We start from the raw sequence: 15,664 nt of genomic DNA on the forward strand, positions 1-15,664 counted from the left end.
GGGTGGGCTTCCCCGCGTGGTGGGAGGACCCTGTCGAATTGTCTCGCAGCCAAGCAACAGCTCCTGTAGGTAGGATTAAGGAGACGTCCCCCACAAGGGCTGCCTCCCACCTACAAACAAACACAGTTGTGCTGGTGGAAAGCGCCCGGCTTCCATCGCCTCTTCCGTCTCCACCTCCCGCTGGTTGAGCAGAAACTACCGTCTTGCCCGCCCACAGGCGGACCTCCGCAATCCCACAGTCCTTCGCGGCTAGGACGCGTCAGACAGCGGCCGTTTGACGCCACCCGTCACCGAGGATCTCAACAGTCGCTGCCACTTTGCCGGCGCTGTTGTGGCGGCCGGCGTTGAGTTGGCAGGACTGTCCCAGGAAACTGATGAAAGTCACTAAAGTTGACAAAGAGTGCTCCAGTCGTTGGGTGGGAAGTCGTGGGAAGGGGCAGAGGCCCCGTTCGGCGCCCACTGCGGCGAGCCCTTGGCGAAGCGCCCGGCCGGGCCTCGGCTTTGACGCGGCCGGTGGTGGGAGTGCCGCGTCCTGCGAGTCCTGGTGTCTGGATCCACACCAGCCGCGGGCGTTCGGGGACATTTGGAGCGGACACCGTGCTCTCCACCCGCAGCGATGTCCTCCTGGTTCGGGGGCCTCGGCTCCGGCTTGGGCCAGTCTCTGGGTCAAGTAGGGGGCAGCCTGGCGTCCCTCACAGACCAGATTTCAAACTTCACGAAGGATATGTTGATGGAGGGCACGGAGGATGTGCCAGGTAACAGCTGGAGCGAGGCGGGAGGGCTCGGCTGGACCCTGAGAAAGTCCTCTTGGTTCTGGGTTGGTTGCCGATCCATCGGCAGGCGCGGACGGGTCTCTTAAGGAGTCGCCCCGCACGTTTTCCTTTGCCCTCCACAGCCGCTTTTCCAGTCTGCGGGACCACCCGTGGAGACTTCTGGGTGCCCCCGTCCCCAACCCTATTGGAAACCCTGGATAGCTCAGTAAAGTGGAGATGCTACTTTTACGCCGAATAGGGACTTAATTGGTCTGTCCATGCTTATTTCTTATGCCCTTATTTTTTGGGGGGCGGATCTGATTTTGATCCTGTTCCTTAATTTTTTTCTTCAATACTCATAATTAAACATAAGGTGACCCCTGTCCTGTCTTTAGCAAGGTGTCAGGTGAATAGGGCTGTTTGTCTCTTCAACTATTTTCTGATTTTGCTCATGGTGAAGACACATTGCAGCTAAAAATAATATTTTTGTGTTGGATTGCACATTTCTCCCATTTTTTTTTTTTTGATTTTTTGAGACAGGGTTTCTCCGTAGCTTTTTGGTTCCTGTCCTGGAACTAGCTCTTGTAGACCAGGCTGGCCTCGAACTCACAGAGATCCGCCTGCCTCTGCCTCCCGAGTGCTGGGATTAAAGGCGTGCGCCACCACCGCCCGGCTCTCCCATATTTTTGACAGAACCAGTGAAATACTTTATACTTTGTCCTTTTGAATATTCTTATCTACTTCTCAAACTTAAAATTATTTAAAAATTATTATTATCATTATTATTTGTGTGTGTGTGATGTATGTACCGGCGTCTGTGACACAGTGACCACATGTGGAGAGGTCAGAAGAGAACCTGGTGGAGTTGTTCTTTTTCCACCTTTAGGTGGGTTCTGGGCATGTAACTTAGTTCTCTAGGCTGTCATGGCAAGTGCCTTTACTCACGGATTCGTCTAGCCAGCCTCCTTCAGTCATTTTTGAAGTCATCATCTTACTGTCCTAATGAATGGTGACCTAGAATTGAATTGTAGTCGGTGATTAGGTTAATTACTGTTCTTGACATTGCTTTGTGTAGGTAGGGGTTTTAAAAGTTTTAGTCAAGGGGAAGGGTAGATAATCCAGAGGTTAGGATTGCTGGCTGCTCGCCCAGAGGACCCAGGTTTGATTCTTAGCACTTCTTAGACGATAGTATCTCACAACTGTCTCTTAATGTCATTCAGTTCCAGGAGATCCGATACCTTCTTAGGGACTCACCAGGCACGACGTACACAAACGGTGCACAGACGTGTGCAGACAAAACAGCCATATTCATAAAATAGAAAGGTTTTAAAGTTCTAGTCAGTGTTTGCTGTACATTTCAGGCTGGCCTGGTGGTGACAGTCTTCCTGCCTCAGCCTCTCACTGCTGGCGTTACAGCCTCATGCCACCACACTATGTCAGTTTTCTTTCTTTTTTCTTTCTTTTTTTAAAAAAGATTTATTTATTTATTATGTACGCAGTGTTTAGCCTCCATGTATGTCTGCAGACCAGAAGAGGGCACCAGACCTCATTACAGATGGTTGTGAACCACCATGTAGTTGCTGGGAATTGAACTCAGGAACTCTGGAAGAGCAGCCAGTGCTCTTAACCTCTGAGCCATCTCTCCAGCCCCAGTGTTATTTTTTTTTTTATAAATGAACAGCTTACTGTTCTGGTTTAATCTATAGGAAAGGATGACTAGAGATTGAACTCAGGGTCTCCTGACTTGTGAGTACACGCGACTGAATTATACTCTCAACTCCCCAATTTTTTTCTATCATGGTTTAATAGCCATGTGTTTTTGCTGGAAACAGTAAAATGTTTTGATAGGAAAAGTTCTTAAATTTAGAAGGAAAACTGGGTCATTTTACCGCTTGGACTTCTTTGAAGGGAGGAAGACTCATGGCTTGGGCTCCCCTTGAGTGGAAGGAAGGCTCATGGCTTGGGCTCCCCTTGAGTGGAAGGAAGGCTCATGGCTTGGGCTCCCCTTGAGTGGAAGGAAGGCTCATGGCTTGGGCTCCCCTTGAGTGGAAGGTTCACGCCTGGGACAGTGAGAATGAAAGGTCATCATGTGTCCAGTGAAAGGTCATGGGACTTTGAAGCAGAAAAGGCTAATAGCTGTGGGAAAGACTAGATTTTCACTGTGTTATAGTTAGGGAATAACAGTATTTCTTTGACTTTAAGCGGGACAACAGGTACCCCTCAACCTGATATAGAGTTCATTTTTCTCACCAGAGAGCTTCCTGTAGTCTCAAAACCACAAAACCCCCACTCTTTAAAAAAATTTTTATTTATTTATTTATTTTTGAGATAAGGTTTTATTCTGTAGCCCAGGCTGTCTTGGCACTTGGATTATAGCCCAAGGTTGATTTCAAATAGCATCTTTCCTGCCTTCATATAGTCTGAATTTTAGTTTAATTAATTATTTTTTTTTTAAATTTTTGATTCTGTAGCCTTGGCAGGCCCAGAACTCAAAAATCTGCCTGCATCTGCCTGGGATTACAGGTGTATCCCACCAAGCCTGGTTTATAGTCTCAGTTTTAGTCATATGGGATGTCTTAGTTACTTTTCTATTGCTGTAACAAAACACCATACCCAAGGCAACTTATAAAAAGAAGGCCTTTAATTTGAGGACTCATGGTTCCAGATGGGTGGAGTCCGTGGCCAGTATGGCAGGGAGCATGGCAGCATGTAGGCAGCTATGGTGCCGGAGTAGTAGCTGAGAGCTTACATCTGATCCACAAGCACAAGGCAGAAAGAAGGAGAGCTAGCTGGGAATGCCATGGGCTTTTGAAGCCTCCAAGCCTGCCTGGAGTGACATACTCCTCCAACCATGCCACACCTCCTCATCCTGCCCAGATTGTTCCACCTAGGAACCAAACATTCAAATGTATGGCCTTTGGGGCCATTCTTGTTAAAGCCACCGCAAGGGGATTTCTTTTTTCTTTACATGTATTACAAGTATAGGACATCTTCCTTTGTATGTTCATTATAACATACAAATTTAACAGAAAAATTTCCCTTCATATTATATGGGATTTGATTGATATTCGTTGAAACTTTTAAAAAAGTTAGTTTGGAGTCGAGTTTATTAAGGTATTCAGATATTTAGTGTCAACCCTATGTCAGAAATGAACAAGAAAATAACTCCTCCAAATAGCACTTTAATACATTTTGAAAACCATTCATATTTATACTGTTAGAAGGTTGCTTTTTTTTTTTTTTGCCATTTTCTGTAGTCAAGGTTGAGAGCTTGGACTTTTAACTGTGTTTGCGGTTTTATTTATTGATTTTTTTTCCCTCAGTGATACTAGGTATTGGAATCAAGGGTCTTGTGTACGATAAGCACAGAGAACTTTTAAATTAGATTGCAATAGGTTCAGTTCTTTTTCCATACACTATAAGTTGTGGGATCTTTGATAAATTATTAAATACTTAATGTCTGACGCAGTTTCTGGGGCTGCAGAGATGACTCAGTGATTAAGGTTATTTCCTGCTGTTGACCCAGGTCTGGTTCCAGCCAGCACTCAGGTGCCATCTCACAACTACTTTTAACTCTAGTTCCAGGGGATCTCATCACCTAAGGACATCCAGGGCTCCTGCATGTGCACAGTGTGCACACATACACTCAGGCCCACATTTATACATTTCCAAAAGGGAATTTCCTTCTCTGTTCAAAAAGAATAAGCACATCATTTGTAAGTCAGAGAATTAAATGAAATCGTGAATGTGTGTTGTCTAGAACCGTGCCCAGCAAATAGCAAGCACTAAAAACAAGTGTCAGGTTTTCCCTTACTGAGAAGGCCAGAGATTCGTTGTTGTTTACTTGTTTTTCCTGTCATAAAACTTCTCAATGGGCATGATCTTGGAGCTGGGAACATAGCACAACAGGCCCTGGGTTGTATCCCCAGCACTAAAAAGAGAAATGTTGGGGAGTTTTTATAAAGCTGGTTGAGGGAGGGTGAGTTGCATGGGTAGCTAAGGTGGTCTGCAGAAACTTTTAATTTTTAAAGTCCTTTTTTGGTGCAATTGCTGCTTTTAGCAACTGCTTTCCTAAACAAATTAGATTTTACTTTGTCCTATTGAGAATAACAATTAGGCATTCTTTTTAGACTGCATCTAAAAGCAATCCTGATGGAGGAAATGATGATCTGTCTATGTGTTACTCTCATTGGTTAATAAAGAAACTGCCTTGGCCCATTTGATAGGCCAGCACTTAGGTGGGTGGAGTAGACAGAACAGAATGCTGGGTAGAAGGAAGTGAGGCCAGATGCAATGAAGCTCCAGCTCAAGATGGACGTAGACTAGAATTCTTCCCCAGTAAGCCACACAAATTACTAGAAATGGGTTAGTCAAGATGTAAGAATTAGCCAGTAAGAGGCTAGAGCTAATGGGCCAGGCAGTGTTGAAAAGAATACAATTTGTGTGTTGTTATTTAGGGGCATAAGCTAGCCAGGAGGCCGGGAGCTGGGTGGCAGGAACACAGCCCGCCGCTCCTCATTATACAGCCCTGCTTGGTGACTTTCACTAGAGTGTCACTCCAATTCATAAGCCACTTGCCTTTTTTTTTTTTGTAAGTGGTAGTTCTGGGAAGTTTTGTTTATAATGTCCATTATTATTGTTGTTTTTTGTCTTGTTTTCAAGACAGAGTTTCTCTTTGTAGCCCTGGCTGACCTGGAACTCCATAGATCTGGTTGGTCTCAAACACAGAGATCATCTACCTCTGCATCTCAAGTGCTGGGATTAAAGGCATGTGCCACCACCACCAGGCTTAGTTTGTTTTGTTTTGTTTTGGTTTTGGTTTTTCAAGACAGTTTCTCTGTGTAGCCCTGGCTGTTCTGGAACTTACTCTGTAGACCAAGCTAGCCTCGAACTCACAGAGCTTAGTTTGTTGTTGTTGTTGTTGTTGTTTTTTAAAGTGCTGTTAGTGTTCTTCTAAATGAAAATTTTTATTTATTGTGTATGTGTGTGTGTGTGCCAGATGTATGTTGGAGGTCAGAAGAGGGTATTGGACCCCTGGAATTGGAATCATAGGTGATTGTGAGTGCTGGGAACAGAACTCAGGTCCTCTGGAAGAGAAGAAAGTGGTCTCAATTTTTGAGCCATCTCTCTAGCCTGGGCCTTTTGTTTACTTTTTATTGTAGGCTCAGGCTCAGGCTCAAGACCTTGACTAAGCAAATAACTCTACTGAAGAGCTCTATCTTCTGCCCTGATTTTTTTTAAAGTAATTTATTTAATTTTATTTTTTGTGCTTTGGTATAAAGATGTTAGATCCCCTGGAACTAGAGTTATAGATGGTTGTGAGCTGCCATGAGGGTGTTGGGAATTGAACCCAGGTCTTCTGGAATTGCAGCCAGTGCTTGTGGCCTCTCAGCCATCTCTCCAACCCCTTCTGCGGTGCATTTATAATGTTTTAGATGTGGTAATGAGAAAATACTAGTCGCCACAGGAAAAATGGTAACTGAGTAGGTAACAATTTCCAGCAGAATTAGTGCTGCCCTTTTAGCATTGTTGAACCCTTTCTGTATTTACTAATTTATTTATTTTAATTTTTATCCACTTACTTGTTTGAAACAGGATTTTGCTCTATAGTGCAGGCTGGCCTCCATCTCAAATCCTTTTACTACATACTCTTAAAGTTTTGGGATTACAGATACATACTTCCCCTCCACCCCAGATTCATTCATTCTTCGGTACTGAGTATTTAGTAAGGATTTGGCATATACCAGATAGATATTGTACCAACTGAGCTGTATCTCTCAGTCCTATTGCTGTGGGACAATGGTCTTGTACCCTGTAAAGATTTGTCACTTATATTGGTTTAATAAAATGCTGATTGGCCTGTATCCAGGCAGGAAGTATAGGCGGGGTGACCAGAACAGGAGAATTCTGGGAAGAGGAAAGGCTGAGTCTACAGTTGTCACCCAGACACAGAGGAAGCAAAGTGAGACTGCCTCACTGATAAAAGGTACCAAGCCATGTGCCTAACACAGACTATAATGAGTTAATGTACAATGTAAGAGTTAGTTAATAAAAAGCCTGAGCAATAGGCCAACCAGTTTATAATTAATGTAGGCCTCGGAGTGTTTCTTTGGGACTGAACAGCTGCAGGACTGGGAGGGCAGAAACCTCTGTCAACATCCTTTGACTACTTTCAAGTGAGAACAAGTCAGAATGAATTCATCCCTGTTTTGTTTTTAAGATTTATTGTGTATGTATGCATGAGCATAGGTGAGAGACCCACACACAGAGGGAAGGAGGAGGGAGGGGAGAGGGAGAAAAGAGCCCATATGTGCATTTGCATGCCCTGGTGTGTACAGAGGTCAGAGGATAACTTTTTAGGAGTAATTCTCCATTCACCTTGTTTCTGAATCAGGGTCTCTTGTTTCTGCCCTTGCACTGTATAAGTGGGCTTTTGTGAATTCTCCCCTCTTTCTCTATTTCTCTCCTGTCTTGACACAGGAATGTTGAATTACAGATTTCTGGTACCCCATCTGGCTTTTTATGTAGATTTAAGGATTGGCTCAAGGGATTAGGGTTGAGAACAGGCATGTTTATTCATTGAGACATCTTTTTGGCCCCTCATCACTATTTTTAATAAATTACGTTTGTGTTACTCTAAGTATTCAGGCTATATTTGTGTTTTAATTATAGGTCACTAATTATTTTATAGTCTTAGGCCTAGAAGGTAAAAGTAAACTATAAGCTCCAGTTGAGTAAGTTTCACCTAAAATTATGAGAAGTTTATCTATTTACTTATTTGGTTTTTCCATACAGGATTTCTCTGTGTAACAGCCCTGATTGTTCTGGAACTCACTTTGTAAACCAGGCTGGCCTTAACTTCACATAGATCTGCCTGCCTCTGTCTCCCAAGTACTGGGACTAAAGGTCTGTGCCACCACAGTTCAGCTAACATTTGAAGTTTTAAATAAACTTCTCTTTTGCAGTGTGGTGGTGGCTCATGCCTTTAATCTCAGTAAAATGCATTTCCTTTAAGAAACAGCACAGTGGTGGGCACATGATTGATGTGGACTTGGCCTAGGACTGTCCCTTAGCACCAGTCAGACCGCCAAAAGTCAACTGTTTATTACTTCATATGGTGTTCATCAAACACTCAGCATATACTGTTTGTTTTGTAGTGGATTTCTCCAGTTCTGGGAGAGAGGAAAATGAAGCTACTCATTCAGTCTTAAGATCAGAGGTAAGGACAATTAAAGACAGCTGTCAAACTTCAGGCTTTTCTCTTTTAAAGCCTTGAAAGTTACTGAAACTTTCAGAATTTATAAATGTACTGCCTGGTCTTTCAGCCTTTCCTGTTGACAGGGTTTTGTCTTGTCTTTTACAGATCTCCCTGAAGTGAAGAATGTTTATATTTGCCACAGCTGTAGGAACTACCAAATGTAGAAATAGTTGTGGTAAAAGTTTATCATTGACATTATCCAGCAATGTGCTACATTGTAGTGGTACATTTGTTTGTACTTATTATCTGTTATTTTGTTTACTAAGGCTTCCTATGTAGCCCAGACTGTCCTTGAACTGATGGTCTTGCCTCAGCCTCATGAATGTTGGGCTAATAGGCCTATCTTAGTCGATGTTCTATTACTATGAAGAGATATCATGGCCAAGTTATTTCCTCTTATGAAGGAAAGCATTTGATTGGGAGCTATCTTGCAGTTTCAGAGGCTTAGTCCATTATCATCATCATGATGGGAAGCATGGTAGCAAGCATAGCCTGCATGGTGCTGGAGAAGTAATTGAGAGCAATATCCTAATCTACAGGCAGAGAGAAAGAGAGACTACAACGCAGTGTGAGTTTCTGAAACCTCAAATCTTACACTCATTGACACAGTTCCTACAACAAGGCCACACCTCCTAATCCTTTTCAGATAGTGCCACTCCCTGATGACTTAGCATTCAAATATATGAGCATATGGGGGAAGAATATCTGTATTTAAACCATCACAAGACCTGAACCATCACACCTAGCTAGTTGTAGGTGGAGATTGCTTGTTTATTTACTGGCTTCCCAGACCCAAAATAACCACACAGAAACTGTATTAATCACAATACTGTTTGGCCAATAGCTTAAGCGTATTTCTCACTAACTCTTACATCTTAAATTAACCCATTTCTATTGTTTTGTGGTTTACCGCTAAGTTTCTGGTGGGTGTCTGTCTCTTTGTGAGACTACATGGTGTCCCTCTGACTCCACCTACTTTTCTCCCCTATCTCTACTTGCAATTCCTGCCTTGCTCTATTCTGTACTGCCATAGGCCCCAAGCAGCTTTTTTTATTTACCAGTGGTAATAAAACATTCACAGCACACAGATGGGAATCCCACATCAGTTAGTGGTGTATTTAAATATAATATGAAGAATGGAATTCTGTTTATTCTAGAGTTTTACATTTCCTAACATTAGAATAATAGTGTAATATTTGGAGCAATGAAGTAAGAATATAGGAATAATAAGCTAACTTTACTGTTTTGTTCCTTATGAGTCAATATGTAGTTGTGACTAATTCTGGACATTATATTATACTTAGTAGGAATGAGAAAAGCTTGAAAAAGTTCAGAGGGAAGCCCTAAAGAAATTAAAAGGATTTAAGAGTGGGAGCTATTGTAAAGGACTACCAGAGCTCAACAATTGAGCCTTGGGATGAGAACAACAAAAGAGGGGCTGGAGAACTGGCTCAGCAGTTAAGAGCACTGGCTGCTCTTTCAGAGCTCCTGAGTTCAGTTCTCAGCAACCATATGGTGGCTCACAACCATCTGTAATAAGATATGGTGCCCTCTTCTGGACTGCAGGCAGACATACAACCAGAACACTGTATATATAATAAATAAATAAATCTTTATATATAAAAAAAAGAACATCAAAAAACACTTAGTGTTGTAGTGAGAGATGTTCTTAGAGGACTGTGGTAAGGATGATCCCCTCAATTCTAAGCCTATAAAAAGACAACACTGAATCTAGATGCCAAGACAGTATTTCCTAACAAGCCTTGTTGAACTCTGGTCTAGGATATCAAGGTAAGGTATGGAATTTGAAAGTAGAGGAGGGACTTGCGAGAGAGGGACATTAGCACTGAGCCTGTAGAAGATGGCATTGTGGTGGCACTTTGAGACCTTAGCACAGTCACTTGATAAGGAACACGAGTGTGGTAGTGGCTCATGAGTTCTTAGTAAGACTGAGCTAGAAAATCCTTGAGGAGCCCTTCACTGGTACAGACCCACCCAAAAACGTTAGCAGCAGAGGGTGCACGCTCGTGTAACCTAAGGGAATTTTCTAGTATTTTGGGGGAAAGTAAAGACTAATCTACTTGAATGATGTCTGATTTGTGCTGAATCTGGAAAGAAAATAGAAATTTTCTGTCCTTCTGTAGATTTCAGTCCCTTTAATCCTCCTTATGACCATATCACCTATGGTAAGCACGGTTCTAGAGTTTAGAAATATTTATTTAGGTAGACACATTTACCTCCTGTAAGCCACTTCCTCATTTGATGCTACTCAAATACCAGAGGAAGACAAGGGCTCTATTGTTGTGGTACTGTAAATAAAAGTGGTTCTTGCTGCACATGTATATGCCTACATGTGGTTATGTCATGCTTTTGCTTTGGTCTTGTCTAGCATCTTGTGATCTCTTGTTCAATACTCACTGATGCCCAAGAATAAGGTGATGGTAGCAAGTGTTAGTCTAGAAGACAGGCAGTGTGTTTCCAGGGGAAATTAGATTTGCCTGTGAGTAGTTGATTGAATTCCTTAGGATTCCTTTTTTTTCCTTCATTGTTTTGTGTGTGCGGGTCAGATTATGTGTGTGCCACAGCACATGGGGGATGGAGGGCCTCAGTTGTTAGTCCTTGCCTTTCACCTTGAGACAGGGTCTCTTGTGGTTTGCTGCTTCATATGCCAGGCTACCTGGCCACAGGCTTCCACGGATTTTCCTGAATCTACCTTACAACTAAAAGTAAGAATAGAGGCTGGAGAGATGGCTCAGAGGTTAAGAGCATTGCCTGCTCTTCCAAAGGTCCTGAGTTCAATTCCCAGCAACCACATGGTGGCTCACAACCATCTGTAATGGAGTCTGGTGCCCTCTTCTGGCCTGCAGGCACACAGACAGACAGAATATTGTATACATAATAAATAAATAAATATTAAAAAAAATCTTTAAAAAAAAAGTAAGAATAGTGGGATTATAGATGTGTCTGGCTTTACATGCATGTCCTGGTGTTCTGAGCTCTGGTCCTCACACTTAGGCAGCAAGCGTTGTACCCACTGATCCACCTCCCTAGCTTTGTTCTGTTTGTTGTTGCTTGTTCGTTTTCTTTTTGTTTTTTGGAGACACAGGGTCTTGCTGTGTCACTGGCTAACCTATTTCAAGTCCTAGTTAGGAGTCTTTAATTGCAGACCGTACGAATTCACCTTAGCTACCTTTCCCTCTTTTTGCCAAGGAAATAGTTATTGCATTCATTATTTGTGTCTAGTAGACTCTTCTAACCTTTTTTATGTTATCATTTTTCAGAAGTGTGAATAAAATGACAGTGAAGAACTTTTTTGTTTTCTTTCTTTCTTTCTTTCTTTCTTTCTTTCTTTCTTTCAGACAGGGTCTTTCTTTGTATCCTTGGCTATTCTCAGACTTGCTATAGATTAGATGGGCCTTGAACTCACAGAGATATATGCCTGTCTCGCCTTCCAGTGCTCGAATTAAAGGTTTGCACCACCACTTCTGACTTCACCAGACATTTTAATATAATAGCATACTCCAATTTTCATGTGTGTGTGTATTTTGCTTACACATGTCTGTGTACCACATGGGTACAGTGCCTGTGGAGAAAAGAAGGTGGTATCATAATCCTGGACCGGAGTTATAGATGGTTCTGAACTATCATGCTGGTGCTGGGAATCAAACCTGGATCATCTGAAAGGAAGAACCACCAATGCTCTTAAATGCTGAGCCATTTCCAGCCTCCCATTTTATGGCTTTGAAAGCATGGAGAGCTGGGTGTGATTGATGGTACATGCCTGTTATCCTAACTGTACTCGGAACATTAAAGCAGAAGATCACTTGGGCTGGGATTCAGGCCAGTCAGGATGAGACAATAAAACCTTGTCTCAAAACAAACACAAAATAGGCAATGTTCTTTGGATTCATTTGGCTGCTTACTAACTTATGTATAAGCAGGAACCTAATTATCTTGTAATTATTGATTATAGAGTTCAGCTGCCTTCTGTGTAGACTTTTGGTTGTTACTTCTTCCTTCCTTCTCTTTTCTTTTGTGAACATTTATGTGCATGTGGAGGACAGCAGCCAACTTTGGATGTGATTCTTAAGGAGCTATCCACTTTGTATTTTTGTTTGACTTTTTTCCTAAAGTGTATATGGGCATTTAATATGTTTGTGTGTCTGAGCACCATTTGCATGCAGTGCCCAGGAAGTGACCTGAAGAAGCACAACTTTATTCTTGATCAAGAGGGTGTGCTCAGAAGAGTGAGCACATCTGGATAGGACGTTAACTTGGTTTTTATTCTAATAGCTGGTGACTGGGTGTCTTCTCTATCGCCTGGGGTCTGACCTCACAGTCTTTCAAGATTGGTCTCAAAGGAAATGAAAGAAAGCCACTTAACTCACAGCAGGGCCTTTGTGTAAAGCAAGGTTTTACTGGTTGTGTATGGGATTAAAACATCTGCATAAAAGTCTTTGAATTCCTTGTCATAAACATAAGTTTTACAGTGTTTGGTGGAAAGAAAAAAAGGCCCTAATGTTAATGTTCTCACTGGGAACCAAATTTGGGTACTGTACAACAGCACCAGGTGCTCAGGACCAGATGATGCTGAGTTGCCATAGCAATCACTTCACCAACTGGTCATCTCCCTAGCCTTACCTCTGCTTCTCCCTGTTTCTTTAAAACTGATAAATATTTTGGGGACTTTACCAACTTTTGAGTTTGTTGAAGATTAAATAGGGCTAAAATTAGGATTTTAATTTAAAGGTGTATATTAAAGGCCAGAATTCAGTCTAAGATCTTTGATATTTTATGTTATTTTTGTGTAATTTTTTTATGATGCATGCATGTAATAATTGCTAACATGCTTGACTTGAAATCTTTCTTCTCTTTGCTTCTAGAATGAAAGACTTAAAAAGCTTTACACTGACCTAGAGGAAAAGCACGAAGCATCAGAACTGCAGATAAAGCAGCAGTCTGCGAGTTACCGCACTCAACTGCAGCAGAAAGAGGCAAGAGCTCATCCTCATTCCTTCTTTCTTACTTCATGGCTGTCTTATAGTCATGAAAGTATTAAGAATACCAAATTTAATAAAATTGGGGAAATTCCTATTTTGTTTCATAAGCTTACTTTCAGGAAGAGTAAATTCTAGCTTCTGAAAGAGTCTTTTATATAATTGTTGCTTATAATTTCTGATATTTATGAAATAGAATTTAATGTATGTTTTCTTAGGTTTTTAAAATCGTTTATTTAAATTCTTTTGCACTGCTTAGAAGTGAACCCAGGACCCTGCATATGCTAGATATTTTTTTAAGTTGACTTTAAAGTTAGTATGATTTTTGCTAGTGATATTTTGTAAAAATACATTTTGACTGTACATGTTATATATTTTGTATTGGCATGTACTCAATTTTCCACATAAAAATATATTAAATGTTTTTCAATTTAATTTTTTTTACAAATGTTTCTATTTTCTTTTAGTTTGAATAAAATGATTGTTTTAGCATTATTTTATTTTTTCTTTGAAGTCTTAATAATTGATAATATGGGCCGGGCGGTGGTGGCGCACGCCTTTAATCCCAGCACTCGGGAGGCAGAGACAGGCAGATCTCTGGGAGTTCGAGGCTAGCCTGGTCTACAAGAGCTAGTTCCAGGACAGGCACCAAAGCTACAGAGAAACCGTGTCTTGAAAAACCAAAAAAGAAAAAAAATTGATAATATGTAGGTATTATATAATTTAACCAACGTTACCCTGATTTCTGTTGTAAATTTTTTTTTTTGTGTTTATTACATATGTAGAATCCAGTGAATGCTTACATTAAGTTGAACAACTTCTTATTTTATTATCCAGATCATTTGGATACTCTTTATAGTTTGTTAACTATTCTTTTCTACCACAATCATCTCTGGGATTTTGAATTTGAACGAGGATTGGGACTCTAGCTCACTTGTTGAGCAGAGTACTTGCCTTGCATGGGTGGCCCTGGATTCAGTTCCCAGGACCACAAAACAAAACTAAAATACACCAAAATACAAAATTTAGATGAATTGGTTTCTAGTTCTTCTGGTGACATGTTAAAGTAGAATAAAAAATATACTTCTGGGGGCTGGAGAGATGGCTCAGTGGTTAAGAGCACTGGCTGTTCTTCCAGAGGTCCTGAGTTCAATTCCCAGCAACCACATGGTGGCTCACAACCATCTGTAATGAGATCTGGCACCCTCTTCTTGTATGTAGGCATACATGGAGGCAGAATGTTGTATACATAATAAATAAATAAATATTTTTAAAAAAACTTCTTTAAGATAAAAATAAACAGAGCTAAAGTTCATAATCTGATAGTTGATGATTTTATATTAAAATAAGTTACTGCAAAAATAAAAAAGATTAAAAAAAAGTAGAGATGCAAATTCAGGTTAAGGTTATATGCCTATCTTTCTTTTCAGTACTGAGGGTTGAACCCAGCATCTTGCACATGTTCAGGCATTTCACAGCTAAGCTATATTCTAGCTCTCTTCTTAAAATTATTTTTAAGAGAGGATCTATTATAGTCCAGTCTGGCCTCAAACTTGCTCTGAGCCTCCTCTTGTCACAGTCTCCCAGAGTGCAGGGATTGCAACATGTGCTACTATGCCCCATTTTATTTACTGCTGGGGATCAATCCAAACTTGATGCTTACGAGGAAAAGCAACTCTACCAACTAAGCTACATCACTAGCTTGAATTTGGGTGGTGGTGGAAGGTTTGTGTGTTGCTTCTCTTTCTTTCTTTCTTTCTTTCTTTCTTTCTTTCTTTCTTTCTTTCTTTCTTTCTTTCTTTCTTTCATTCTTTCTTTCATTTTTTGATATAGTCTTGTGAGGTAGCACTGTCTGCTCCAGTACTTACCCTGTATAGGCCTGGATGTACTTAGATTTACTTACAGCAATACCTCCTGCCTCAGCCCCTGACTTCTGAGGTTATAGATATGTGCCACCACACTTAGCTTTATAAGTTGCTATTGGCAGCCTGCAGCTAGAACTCTGCTTAAAAATTCAGGAGTTTTTTTTTGTTTTTTTTTTTTTTTACTGTTATCTCTCTAAATCGGGTCAGGTTTTCATTGGTTCTTCTTGGCTAGTTAAAGCAAAGGCCTCTTTTAATGCATTTTTTTTCTAAGACTCATGGGTTGATAATCGTAGTCTGACTGTGTTATCTTATCTAGAAAGATTGGATTAATAAATCAAAGCAGTTTTTCAGTCCTGTGTTGCAGAACAGTCATGGACCTTTTGGGCCTAAATCGAGCCCTTCTCTGGATTACCTAAATTACCTAAGGCAGGAGAGTTCTAAGAAAACTTTTGTTTGTTTATTTATTATGTATACAATATTCTGTCTGCGTGTATGTCTGTAGGCCTGAAGAGGGCACCAAACCTCATTACAGATGGTTGTGAGCCACCCTGTAGTTGCCAGGAATTGAACTCAGGACCTTTGGAAGAGAAGGCAATGCTCTTAACCACTGAGCCATCTCTCCAGCTCCCCTAAAAAAACTTTTGAATGTATAAATTGCACAGCTTTTGTTTTACTTCATGTCTAATAATGATAAACAGAGCTCTGAGAAATTACCTATATTTCGATGATAGCAAACTTAATGTTCCACTTAGAAATTCGTTACTTTAGTTAACATATGAGTGAAATTCTAAT

At 41.0% G+C, this 15,664-nt stretch overlaps 1 protein-coding gene across 3 annotated transcripts in view; it reads left to right on the forward strand.

The window, feature by feature from the left end:
- The first annotated feature begins 238 nt into the window (after nt 1–238).
- Trip11 (thyroid hormone receptor interactor 11) overlaps nt 239–15,664 on the forward strand; it is a 73,183-nt gene continuing 57,757 nt past the window's right edge. For 2 of the 3 annotated variants that reach the window (XM_075948728.1, XM_075948729.1), the window contains exons 1-3: nt 239–755; nt 7,910–7,971; nt 12,894–13,004. In XM_075948728.1, coding sequence (XP_075804843.1) covers nt 617–755; nt 7,910–7,971; nt 12,894–13,004 — 312 coding nt within the window. In that variant the 5' untranslated portion in view covers nt 239–616. The remainder of the gene's footprint in view (nt 756–7,909; nt 7,972–12,893; nt 13,005–15,664) is intronic. The other variant, XM_075948730.1, reaches the window with a different exon arrangement.

This window comes from Microtus pennsylvanicus, chromosome 14 (assembly GCF_037038515.1).
Source record: "Microtus pennsylvanicus isolate mMicPen1 chromosome 14, mMicPen1.hap1, whole genome shotgun sequence".
Lineage (NCBI taxonomy): Eukaryota > Metazoa > Chordata > Mammalia > Rodentia > Cricetidae > Microtus > Microtus pennsylvanicus.